The 12,368-nt window shown below is 49.7% G+C and overlaps 1 protein-coding gene across 3 annotated transcripts in view; it reads right to left on the bottom strand.

The window, feature by feature from the left end:
* Positions 1 to 2,777: 2,777 nt before the first annotated feature.
* Positions 2,778 to 12,368, bottom strand: part of WNT5B (wingless-type MMTV integration site family, member 5B) — an 85,625-nt gene continuing 76,034 nt past the window's right edge. For all 3 annotated transcript variants that reach the window (XM_011967145.1, XM_011967143.1, XM_011967142.1), the window contains exons 4-5: positions 9,656 to 9,948; positions 2,778 to 4,193 (exon numbers count right to left, since the gene is read on the bottom strand). In XM_011967145.1, coding sequence (XP_011822535.1) covers positions 3,735 to 4,193; positions 9,656 to 9,948 — 752 coding nt within the window. In that variant the 3' untranslated portion in view covers positions 2,778 to 3,734. The remainder of the gene's footprint in view (positions 4,194 to 9,655; positions 9,949 to 12,368) is intronic.

Here is a 12,368-nt window from a genome sequence, read left to right as displayed (position 1 = left end):
GCTGTGGCTCTCCGCCCAAGGAATGGGCTTGTCTGATAAACTACTGCATCTGTAAGGCCTCTGTCTCATGGAGGACATCTTGCTAGTTCCTAAAACTCCAGGGGACGATGGAGCTTAAATAAGATACTAATGATTAAAGAGAGGAGGCAGGGCAGAATTTCCAAGGCAACAGCCAATTTGAGGTTTTAATACAAAGAGTAAGTTTTGTTTCTCACCTCAAAGGATGGAGAGTAGAAGAGAACAAAATGGGCTCTCCAAGTAAGGACCTAGAATCCACGTTCTGGAGACTGTCCACGATGCCTGGATGAATGGAAGCCTGCCCTACCCTTAACCATACCTGTGACTGCCTTCGTACCCTCCCATCCTCTAGCTGTCCATCCTGTCTTTTTATTAAATGGAGGCAGTCAGGCATACCTTTATCTTAATTTTTGAAGATAAGGCAAAGACAAATAGCTAAGAACATATCGCCTTATGATAGACATTCAGGAATTAGATCAGTAGGTCTCTACCCATCCTAGACAGAGGAGGGAGGTGGAACATCCCAAGGCAAATCAGTTCTGCTCTGTGCCAGAAAGCTCTTTCCAACGCATCGGAACGGTTCTCTGGGCTGGCTAGGACTGCTTGGTCAAGTAATGCAACATTCTGGTTAGACTATGTGTTGGTTCTAACACATTTCAGGTATAGGGAACCCTGCCTGGGCTGCAAAGAGCGCTGGGCTGGGAATCAGGACCAGGCTTCCTGCCTCCTGGCAGGTCTTAGCTCTCCATATCTGCAAGTCCAGTGTAGTCTTTGAGCGAACAGCATCGGATCCCTTCAGGTCCCACACTCTGCCCCAAACGAGCTGAATATGAATTCCTGGTGTTGGGGGCCCAGGACTCTGCATTTTTACAAGCACAATGAGGTGTAGGACCTGCTCAGGATCTGGAGGGTCTTGTCTGGAGCCCCAGAAGCTTAAGTTGTGATTGCCCTGTTCCCTTCCTGTTCTAGCATCCTATGATTCTGAGCAGAAGCTCACTTGCTTTTCTCAAGCTGGTTTCCACATTCCCCAGCCGCATTCCCGCAGCATTACTGGTCACTTCACAGATTCACAGACAGCTGTCAATCCAGCAGGCTTCAACAAGCAAGTGACAAGTAACTATAACCGTATTCCCACCTACTTAGAAAAATAGGTCAGTGGATGCAACAACCACGCTGGTATTTGAACACAACTTACCCCCACATCAGAAAGAAAACGGATTTACTCCACCACTTGCCATGACTCTGCAGGAAAACCTTACTCGGATAAGGATTATCCACCTCCCTGCATGAACATGGAAGTGACTTCTGGGGATTGTGGACAACCATTCTCAGCTAATTTCTGGGGGCTTCTAAAAACAGGTTAGTGTGAGCACCAGATACACAAGTCATTCCCCAAACCTCTAGAACTGATGTGGGGAAGAACAGTAATGTTGGCCAGTGTTTCAAAACCCTATCATCGTGGTTGATCCGTGCAACTGGAGAGTTACGGTTAAAGGCGGTTAAGATGGTTAAATGTCAGCCAATGAAGACAAGGACATGGCTTTCATCTTTTGTAGACCAATTAACTTCAATCTTTTTTTTTTTTTTTTTTTACAGGGTCTCATTCTGTTGCCCAGGCTGGAGTGCAGTGGCACGATCTTGGCTCACTGCAACTTCTGTCTCTCAGGTTCAAACAATTCTCCTGCCCCAGCCTCCCGAGTAGCTGGGATTACAGGCATGTGCCACCACGCCCAGCTAATTTTTGTATTTTTAGTAGAGATGGGGTTTCGCCATGTTGCCCAGGCTGGTCTCGAACTCCTGACCTCTAGTGATCCACCCACCTCAGCCTCCCAAAGTGCTGGGATTACAGGCGTGAGCCACCCTGCCCGACTATAACTTCAGTCATTTTCTTTCATGAAAATGAAATGTCGCCTTGAAAGTATCAACCAAAGGAATCTGGGTGACAGCGTGAGTTAGCTACAGGTAAAATAACTCTAGGTCTGAGGTTCTTGGTTGGGTCAGAACATTCTCCTTCAGGTACTAAAGAGACAAGTGGTATGGATGGCATAAATGCCCTCAGGCAGAATCTCTTTTAAGCAGTTTTGCAAAATAATTTGCTCATTATAACCCAAATTAACTCAGCAATTATTTCTCCAGAAATAAAGTTTTCTAGAATAAAACTGATGTCTTTCTGTAGTTACCGGCTCACCTGCAGGCTGGTCACTGTACAGCAGCCTGGCTCAGGGTCTCTCTCAATCACTCCTTCCTCCCTTTTGAGGATAATAACATCTCCCTTCCTGGATCCCCAAGCTCAGCCTTACCCTCCTGGCCCCAGATACTGGAGTCCAAAACTGCAGACAGCAATACAGAGCAGACAGCAAAGCGCATCTCCATCACCCGTGCTTTACCAGGGACCCAGGGAACAAGCCAGGGTTCGCTTGATACGCTATCAAATGGGGGAAGGGAAAGGGGAAGGTAAATGTGAGGTTTCAGCTTAAATCTCTGAATTCCCTTGTTCACAGTAGTAATATTAATGGCTACCGCTTCCTGAGTGTCTAACTGTGTGCTAGTCCTTGGGGTGATGCCTAAATGCATCACCTTATTTAATTCTCAAAACATTCTTCTGTCCCTCTCCCTAATCACCAGACTATATAGTCTAAGGAGTCTCAGTTTCCTTACCCTCTTCCACACTGCGGAGGAGAGTTCTAAAGATCAAATAAAAAATAAAAGGAGACTCATGAAAGGTCAGTGTGGGTCCAAATAAGGAAAGGGAGCGAAACCTCCACGAAGGGCATTTAATGTCAGAGAGAAACTGTACACCTGGGACAGAGATGATGAGCACGCCGGGCCCGCCAGCCTGACCTGTCGCCGTGTCCTGTGGTTTGTGAGGCCTCCCTCGGTGGAGGAGTGACAGCAGCAGCTCAAGCTTCCCCTCCCGTGGGGGGAAGACCGCATGATGTCCACGCAGCCCGGTCACACACCCAGCCTTCTGCAGCCCAGGCGCAAACATTCAGCTCAGGGCTTTCCTGACGTGTCAGGTCAAACGGCCCCCATTCCTCTTCAGGCAGGAGCTAGTGAACGGTGGAGGATGAAGAATTCTCGCTGGAAAGGCAGGCCCAGAGTCCGGGAGGTGCAGAGCTCTTTGTGGTCACTGGGCCAGAGAGGACCTTGGATTTCTCATTTTAGGGAAGGAGCCGTTCCTGTAAACTGTAGATGCTGCACATATGCACGGGAATGAAAGAGTAAGAGAGCACCAGGCCTCTCAGGGAACCAATCTACATTCTGGGCAAGACCCTGAAGACATCGAGGTTGAAGCTGAGTTCCCGCCACCTTCGTAGGGCCTCTTGGCCTAGTGGCCAGGGTCACAGGCAGTCATCTAACCAACAAAGACTCCAGACTTCCAGACAAGCTCGTCTCCTCCATCCAACCACAACCTCCCTCCTCCAGGCCATGGTGGACAGACAGAAAATATCTCCAAGTCCCTACATCCTGAGAGTCCTCGCCAGAGGGACAGGAAAAGCCCCGTTTCCCACCCACCAGGAGGAGAGAACCAGCGAAGTCCACTCCTCAAAGATCTCCAGCATCTCTTAAATAAGCTTTTCCTTTCCATTTTCATCTTTTCATTATTTAGCATCCATCCATTTATTTATACAAATATAAAATAGATTTATATAGATTTATATAATATAGACCTTTGTGAGGCAGAGTGCAGGGGGGCCGGGAGCAGGCCCCCCGGGCTATTTACAGATGTACTGGTCCACGATCTCGGTGCACTTCTTGCACTTGACGAAGCAGCACCAGTGGAACTTGCAGTGGCAGCGCTCCACCTGCACGCTCTTGAACTGGTTGTAGCCACGCCCGCAGCACATGAGCTCACAGCCATCCATGCCCTCCGAGGTCTTGTTGCAGAGGCGACCCTGCGTGCCCAGGGAGCCCGTGCTCTCGTTGCGCAGGCAGTAGTCAGGGCTGGGGTCCACGTAGACCAGGTCCTCCGGGGTGGGCTGGGTGAAGCGGCTGTTGACCAGCTCCAGCCGGCCCTTGCGGGTGACGCGCATGGCGGCCGCACTGTCGTACTTCTCCTTCAGCCGGTCCCCCACCTTGCGGAACTCGGCCAACTGTAGCCAGCAGGTCTTGAGGCTGCAGGACCCCGAGACGCCGTGGCATTTGCAGGCTACGTCTGCCATCTTATACACAGCCTAGGGGAGGAGAAAGAAGGGAGTAAAAAGGAGGATCCCGGCAGAAGAGGCCCAGAGGGTGGCTGGGGTAGTCACAGGCCTCGGACACAGGAGGGGCGGGTAGGGTATGGGGATAGATAGCTTTTCAAATGCATGCAAAGATCCTTCCAGGGTGCTCGGGTGCTCAGAGGGAAAACATAAAAGGGGCGCCACAGAAAATAACACTGGGGAGGCAAGGCAACCTGTTCCTATCAGCCAAGAGGATGGCACCGAGGCACTTTCACTCTCTACTCTGTCAGTTTCTCATTCTTCAAAACCTGTTACAATCAATGCATCCTTTCCACAATCGGAAAACAAAGATATCTCCATCTTGATCAACGCCTCAAACAAATTACTAATAACCAACAAAATACAGCCAGGCACTGTGGCTAGTGCCTGTAGTCCCAGCTACTGGGGAGGCCGAGGAAGGAGGATCACTTGAGCCCAGGAATTTGAGGATGCAGCAAGCTAGGATTGTGCCACTGCACTCCAGCCTGGGCAACAGGGCAAGACTCCATCTCTAGAAACAAAGCAAAACACAAGAAAACAACAAAATGTGTCGAGCTTTTGCATAATAGGAGCGCAAGTCAGAAAAAAGAATCCAGTTGTATCACAAGCCTATCACAGAAATCCCTGGCATAGCCCTGGTTAGCCCAAAACTCTCCCTGATCGTGTCAAATACCCTGAGAATTAAATCGCCCCTTTCCCCATGTTGCCACGTGGTCACTAGCTCCATGGAGTCATCAGGAGTCTTGCCATACGCCATCCATTTGTAAGCAAGACCACTTGTCTTCCTCCCTAGCAGCCCCCAGAGCCCCCCGGGAGAGGCGGAGTGACACAGTGAGGCAACGTGCAAGGGAACTGCCAGCGGCTGGGCCTGCCCGCGGGAGCACTTCGTCGGAAAACAAGTCTAACCCGGAAGTCACAGAACACCGCAACGTGCAGTAGATGCGAACTTGAGTGATCCCAAATCAAAACGTAAAAGCAAGAGCAGACCAGAAAGCTGCTTACAAAGTGCTTTTCAACGGCAGCACACGGACGCACCATGGCAACCAACCCTGGCAGCAGGCCCAGACGTGCAGATGGCGGGATGAAAACGCAAGCCGGCTGCAGACCATTTTCTTATGCACAGCCATTGTCACCAACTGAGTCAGGACTCATTTTTCAAGGGTTTCTCTTAGATTTCTTTTCAAGAGCCCCCAGATTGTGTCTTTATTCAGAGCTAAGCAGAGACCACTGCAGGTGCAAGAGACAGCACAGCCATCATCAGTGCATATGACTGTTGTCAAAAGTCTTCCCGAGTTTTTTCCGGGACGGAATTATTCCCACTATTTTATGGTGGAAAAACTGAAGCTCTAGAGAGGCTCACTAACCTCCGAGGCCACCCAGAAAGGAGTCAGAACAACAAGCACTTATCCACTCCCATCCTGGGGCTTAAAGTTGGCTTAGAGCAGAGGAGGAAGGCAAGGAAGGCTCTTCCCAAGGTGAAAGGCACCAGCACTTAGCCGGGCAGCTCCGGGTCCAAGACATAAAGGAACTGACACCCCATTCCCACAGACACTTCAAAGACGGGGCCTGCAATTACCCTTCCGGCCCAAATGCCCTGGGTCTGAGCTGCAGCCTGACATTCCTCTGGAAATGGTCCTTAGTTTAGAGAGGGATGACAGGCGTCTGGCATTGCTGAGAGAAGGAAACATTAAGGATTGGAAACTGCGCACCTTGTTGCTTAGCAGCTCAGGGCACGGATAAGCATCTCTTGCAGGGCAAACACTCAGACACAGTTGGGGAAGGAGAGTCGGAGCAAGACTCTGGAGGGCAAGGACCAGAATTTTAGGAAAACAAATCCAAGAGGAAGCGCACCAGTTTAAACACCCCCTCCATCCTTTCCCTAATTCAAAGATGTTGTAGAGATAGGAATATCTGCAATTTTTTTCATATTTTACTATTGATATATATATATATATCAATATGTATATACACACACACACAAGCTCCTTTTGTAGGCGATAGGGGGAAATGCCAATTTTCAGCCCAGACTGCTAACTCAAAAAGCCAAAAAAAAAAAAAGCTTTAAAAAATATTGTAGTTCTACAATTTGTCCCTGGAAAAGCCCTCTCAGCTCCTCTTCCACTTCTATCTAATGGTGTGTTGAGCCTGGTGACAGACAGGAATGTCACAGGATTAGGCACCAGGCTTTTATCTGGAAAATGCTTACAAACCCTTCAGTGGCAGAACAACATCAGCCGCGGGTGCTGTCGCCACTGTCTAAGAAGGAGCTATCAGATGCTCTTGCAGGCCAAGAGAAACTTCTGGCAAAGGAGCTTAGGATTGACTCTGTGTCAAGATGCCAGATCCTGGATAATCTTTTCTTCTTTTTAATCTGGTTCTAAAATACTTGTCTATTTTCCATCCCAGCCATCACTCAGTCCTTGCTGGAGAACTTTGTGTGTAGGTGTGAGGAGGCAGGCAGTGAATACCTCCGGCCTCAGATGATGACTGATGGCCGAGGCCTGTTCCTTGGAGAGGATAAAAAATAGAGAGGGCCAGGAATTCCCAACCTGAAGCAGGCAGAGGCAAAGGGAGAGATAAGGAGTTAAGGAAGAGGAGAGGTGTGGCGCCTGAAGGAAGGGGCTAAGCGGGGAGACAGACAGGGAAGGTGTGCAAGCCAGAAACAAGCTCCATGGGAGAGAAGGCTGCCAGATAAGAGCCCAGACAAGTCAACAAACAATTAAGGGCAATAAAGTGAGACGGACTCAGCAGCAGGGGAAAGGGGAAGAGTGGGTGGTACCTGCCTGGTCACAGGCACGTGCGGACACCATAGCACAGCTCAGCAGAGCTGAAAGCAGCCTCTGTGAATCTGACCTCTCCCGAGGAGGCAACACGGAACTCCTCTGTGCGTATCCATTTGCCCCACCCACATACAGCACACGGACGGTTGAAGCAAAGGGGTAGAGAGGGCAATCCCTGCCCACAGGAACCTACCGCCAACCTCCCAAGGCAGAGGTGGAGTAAGGAATACTTGAGAAGAGCAAGCACGCCCAACTGAAGATCAGGTGGGAGAAAAACTACTAACAATGGGGACTAGGGAGGGCAGTGTTTCAACTAGGATCTCAAAAACTGGATCGACTCCGGGCATTCAAGAGATAAAGTGTGGATCTTAACCCCTTCACTGACGTCTCTACTCCTCAGGCTCAGACACCCAAAGACGTGGGCAAATGGACTGGGAGACGGACAGGGTGCCTGAGAGACCGGGAGGCTGCACACACGCCCTGAGCAGAAGTCACCTGAGATGCCTCCAGTCTCTCTGCCCTGGATTAGCAACTACCAGAACTCCTAACATCACCACAGACTGACACCACCTTACACACCTCCTTTTCTGGGAAACAAAAGTAGCCTTTGGATAGGGGAGGTGTAAGGAAGACCCTTGGGCAAATAATCCACTCTGGTCTCTACCCGATACCCCACGGCGGGTGATGCTATGCACACAGGTGCACCACATTCCATCCAGCCAATACCACAAAATCCCCATTCAGACAAAAGACACTTCCTATTCCATTTCTTTGATATGTGCTCCAATACATGAGTTCACATTTTCTTTTCTTTTCTTTTTTTTTTGAGACAGAGTCTTGCTCTGTTGCCTGGGCTGGAGTGTAGTGGCACAATCTCGGCTCACTGCAACCTCCGGCTCAAGCAGTTCCCCTGCCTCGGCCTCCCAAGTAGCTGGGATTACAGGCGTGTGCCACCACGTATGGCTAATTTTTCGTATTTTTACTACAGATGGGGTTTCACCAGGTTGGCCAGCCTGGTCTTGAACTCCTGACCTCAGGTGATCCACCCGCCTCGGCCTCCCAAAGTGTTGGGATTACAGGCATGAGCCACCGTGCCCAGCCTCTCATGAGTTCACATTTTTAGATTTTGCTATGTAAAGAAATTTTGAGGCATATATTCATACCCTGTTACTGAATCACCAGGGTGCCACCATTAAACTTCTAAGAAATTGCCATTTTCTTTTTTTTTTTTTTTGAGATGGAGTCTTGCTCTGTTGCCCAGGCTGGAGTGCAGTGGTGTGATGTCGGCTCACTGCAGCCTCCGCCACCCAGGTTCACGCAATTCTCCTGCCTCAGCCTCCCAAGTAGCTGGGACTACAGGTACGCACCACCATGCCCAGCTAATTTTTTGTATTTTTAGTAGAGACAGAATTTCACCATGTTGGTCAGGCTGGTCTCGAACTCCTGGCCTCAGGCGATCCACCTGCCTGCCTCCCAAAGTGCTGGGATTACAGGCGTGAGCCACTGTGCCCAGCCACCATTCTCATTTTTGAGTGAGTTCATCTTTGTTACGATACGTCACCTGGGAACCAGAGCCAGCTGGCTTGACATAGACCCGAGTGGGGACAACACTCCAAGAAAGAAGTCCGTGCTGTTTCCTGAGAGCTCTGTTTGCAGGAGAAAGAGCCTCTCGCCACCCAGTGCTCAGACCTCAGATCCTTCTCAGGGGAAACCCGGGTGCACACCCATGTCGCCCTCGGTCCCTGTCAACATTGACTATGCAGAAGCAGCAAAAGGCAGAGCTTCCTGTGGGGCAGGCCCCCCAGTTTCGTGTGGCAGAGGCAGCCATGATGGGGGACAGCAAAGAAAAGTGGAGGCCGGATGCGTGCTCAGAGGAGGGGTTTTCAGGAACAAGGTGCAGGCGGAGAGGGTTCCCGCTTTCCAGCACGCCGCCTGGGGCCCTGAAGCTGCTGCCCAGGTGTGCTCTGCACATGCAATGAACCAAGCTCCCCTCAAACCTGCGTTGTTGTTTCTACTGAAACTGAGGCTTAAAAGGCGGTCACATCTTACATGAAACTGGGGAGGCTGTTTCCTTGAACCTTAAACAGATGGCTGTCTTCTCACACTTCCACTTAGGTTTAAACACTCCTAGCACAGAAGTGTGTTTGTCATTAGTACTTGAATATGTTTTTTGACTGGGTTTCTGGATACGTATGATAGCAGTTCTTAAAAGTCGACTCTGGTTTTACCGGAGCCTTTAACAGAGCATAAACCCTAGATGAGGTCTAATGGCCTGAACACCCAATCGCATTATCTGTTCAAGTTGCAAAGCAGGGGTGGCCAAGACAAGAGCTCTGCTCTAATCCTTATGTCTGGAATTCTGATCCAAACATTGCACCTAAGTCCTCTAGGAACTGTGAAATAATAAAGTAAGTGAAAAACAAAACAAAACAAAACAAAAAACAAAACAAAAAAAAGCACATGTGGCCATTGGGAAGTGAGGCATTTTGAAAAGGCTTTGTTCAATAGTGTGGACATCTAAACTTGCAATTGTAGGTAAGAATCTTCACGGTCAGACGAACCCGTTTCCTTGATGGCCAGGCCACAGCTGGTGGCACAGCCCGGGAACAGCCCCGAGGTCTGCAGTGCTGGGGAGGCCGGGGAGGCCCAGCTTACCCTGCGGCCAGCCTCGTTGTTCTGGAGGTTCATGAGCACCCGGCCCTGCTCCTCCGATCCTTTGGCAAAGTTCTTCTCTCGCTCCCGGGCATCCACAAACTCCTTGGCGAAGCGGTAGCCGTACTCCACATTGTCCCCACAGCCACCCCACAGCCAGTCCCGGGGCAGGTCCTTGGGCCGCGCGGTCCGGCTGCAGCCGCAGGTGGAGAGTTCGCCCTCGCGGCAGGCCCGGCTGATGGCGTTGACCACACCTGCGGCGCTCACTGCGTAGGTGAAGGCGGTCTCACGGCTACCTGCAAAACGAGGCAGGGGCAGTAAGGGGGTGCACTGTCCTCTCCCAGAGACTGTCCTTCTCCCCATCTCCCCGACTGACCCGCACACCGCAGCCTCTGCTGACACTCCTGGGGCAGGGGGCTCAGGAGGAGCGCTTTTCGCTTCCTGTAGCTCTAATGCTAGAAAACGTCTCTTTATAATGGGCTGAAATCGGCTCAGTTTTATTTCCGCCTCTGGGCCCTAGCTCAGCCCTAGGAAACCACCCAGAATAAAACAAGTCCCTGGCCGGGCGCGGTGGCTCACACCTGTAATCCCAGCACTTTGGGAGGCCGAGGCGGGTGGATCACGAGGTCAGGAGTTCAAGACCATCCTGGCCACGATGGTGAAACCCCGTCTCTACTAAAAATACAAAAAGTTAGCCGGGCGTGGTGGCGGGTGCCTGTAATCCCAGCTACTTGGGAGGCTGAGGCAGAGAATTGCTTGAACCCAGGAGGCGGAGGTTGCAGTGAGCAAAGACGGGGCCACTGCACTCCAGCCTGGGCGACCGAGTGAGATTGTCTCAAAAACACAAACAAAAAAACAACAAAAACAAAACAAAACAAAAGTCCCTCCAGCCCTGGCCTGCACTAATACCCACTGCAGAACAGCCTGTGTGACCGGTAGGTTCCTAGGAGGGAGACCTCAGCGGAGGGGAGAATAGGCATTCAGAAACACATAGAACACGGGAGTCGAACGGAATGAGGCTAAGGAAGAGATCATGGGATCAAGAGTAGGACACCGTAGCCTAACAAATATCTCCCTCACAGATGCCATTTCTCATCACTCTATGAGTTGCACATCTGTCTGTCTGTACTGCTGCCATTATCTAGCTAGACAGTGGCAGAGGCCAGGAGTCAAAAATGAACTAGAATTACAGTGTCTAGAAAGATCCACGCTGTCTTCCTCTCTCTTCCACAGGATCCACACTGCCTGCTAACTCAAGAGCACTGGGAACCACATTTATAGCACCTACAATTCCAGACACTCATCACGGTCCCTCTTAATACCCAGATCATTTTCCAGTAGAAAATCCCAACTATGTTCCCCTTTACTGTTGGGGTGAACCACCTAAAAATTCATATAATATATGTTCTATTTCAGTAAAATGCCTGTTTCAGAATACTCAAGCTATCAGGGACATGCAAGCCCAGATCACATCCACTAGGATGGCTATCACCAAAAAGACGGCCAATAACAAGTTGGTGAGAATATGGAAAAACCAGAAACCTCCCTTCCTGTGGGTGGGAATGGTAGGCGGTGCAGCTGCTTTGCAAAACAATCTGGCAGTCTAAGGCTAACAGTCACGAGGTTCAACACAGAGTTCCCACAGGACACAGCAATCCCACTCCTAAGAACACAGGCAAAGCTCCTTGTTTTACTGTGCTCAGCTTTCCTCTGCTGTGCAGGTGTTGCGTTTTTTGTTTGTGTGTTTGGTTTTGGTTTTTTTTTGAGACGGAGTCTCACTCTGTCGCCCAGGCTGGAATGCAATAGCACAATCTTGGCTCACTGCAAGTTCCGCCTCCTGGGTTCACGCCATTCTCCTGCCTCAGCCACCAGAGTATTTGGGACTACAAGCGCACGCCAGCGCGCCTGGCTAATTTTTTGTATTTTTAGTAGAGATGAGGTTTCACCGTGTTAGCCAGGATGGTCTCGATCTCCTGACCTTGTGATCCGCCCGCCTGGGCCTCCCAAAGTGCTGGGATTACGGGCACGAGCCACCACGCCCGGCTGGTGTTGCGTTTTTTACAAATTGCAGGTTTGTGGCAATCCTGCTACAAATCTATCAGTGCTACTTTTCCAATAGCATGTACTTACTTTGTGTTTCTGTCAGCATTTTTTAGCAATAAAATATTTTTAATTAAGGGACTGTACCTTTTTTTAAGACGTAATGTTATTACACACTTAATAGATGATAGAATAGTGTAAACATAACTTTTATATGCACTGGAAAACCAAATAATTCATGCAACTCACTTTATTGCATATTCACTTTACTGCAGTACAGTGGAACCAAACCTGCAAACCTGCAATATCTTGGGAGTGCCTTTATACCCAAGAGAAATGAAAACATATGTCCACACAGAAACTGGCATAGGAATGCTTCTTGCAGCATTATTCATAACAGGCAAAAAATGAAAACAACCAAACTATCAGTGGGTAAATGGGTAATCAAAATGTGGTATTATCCATGCAATGGAATATTACTCAGCCATAAAAAGTGACTGGGTGTGGTGACTCACACCTGTAATCCCAGCAATTTGGGAGGCCGAGACAGGGGGCTCACTCGAAGCCAGGAGTTTCAGAACAGCTTGGCAACATAGCAGTACCTCATCTCTACAAAAACATTAAAAAAGAAAAAATTAAGCTGGGCATGGTGGCTCATGCCTGTAATCCTAGCACT

The sequence above is a fragment of the Mandrillus leucophaeus genome, unplaced genomic scaffold, assembly GCF_000951045.1.
Source record: "Mandrillus leucophaeus isolate KB7577 unplaced genomic scaffold, Mleu.le_1.0 Scaffold79, whole genome shotgun sequence".
Lineage (NCBI taxonomy): Eukaryota > Metazoa > Chordata > Mammalia > Primates > Cercopithecidae > Mandrillus > Mandrillus leucophaeus.
Note: the sequence above shows the minus strand (reverse complement) of the source record. Positions and strands in the feature narration are given on the sequence as shown.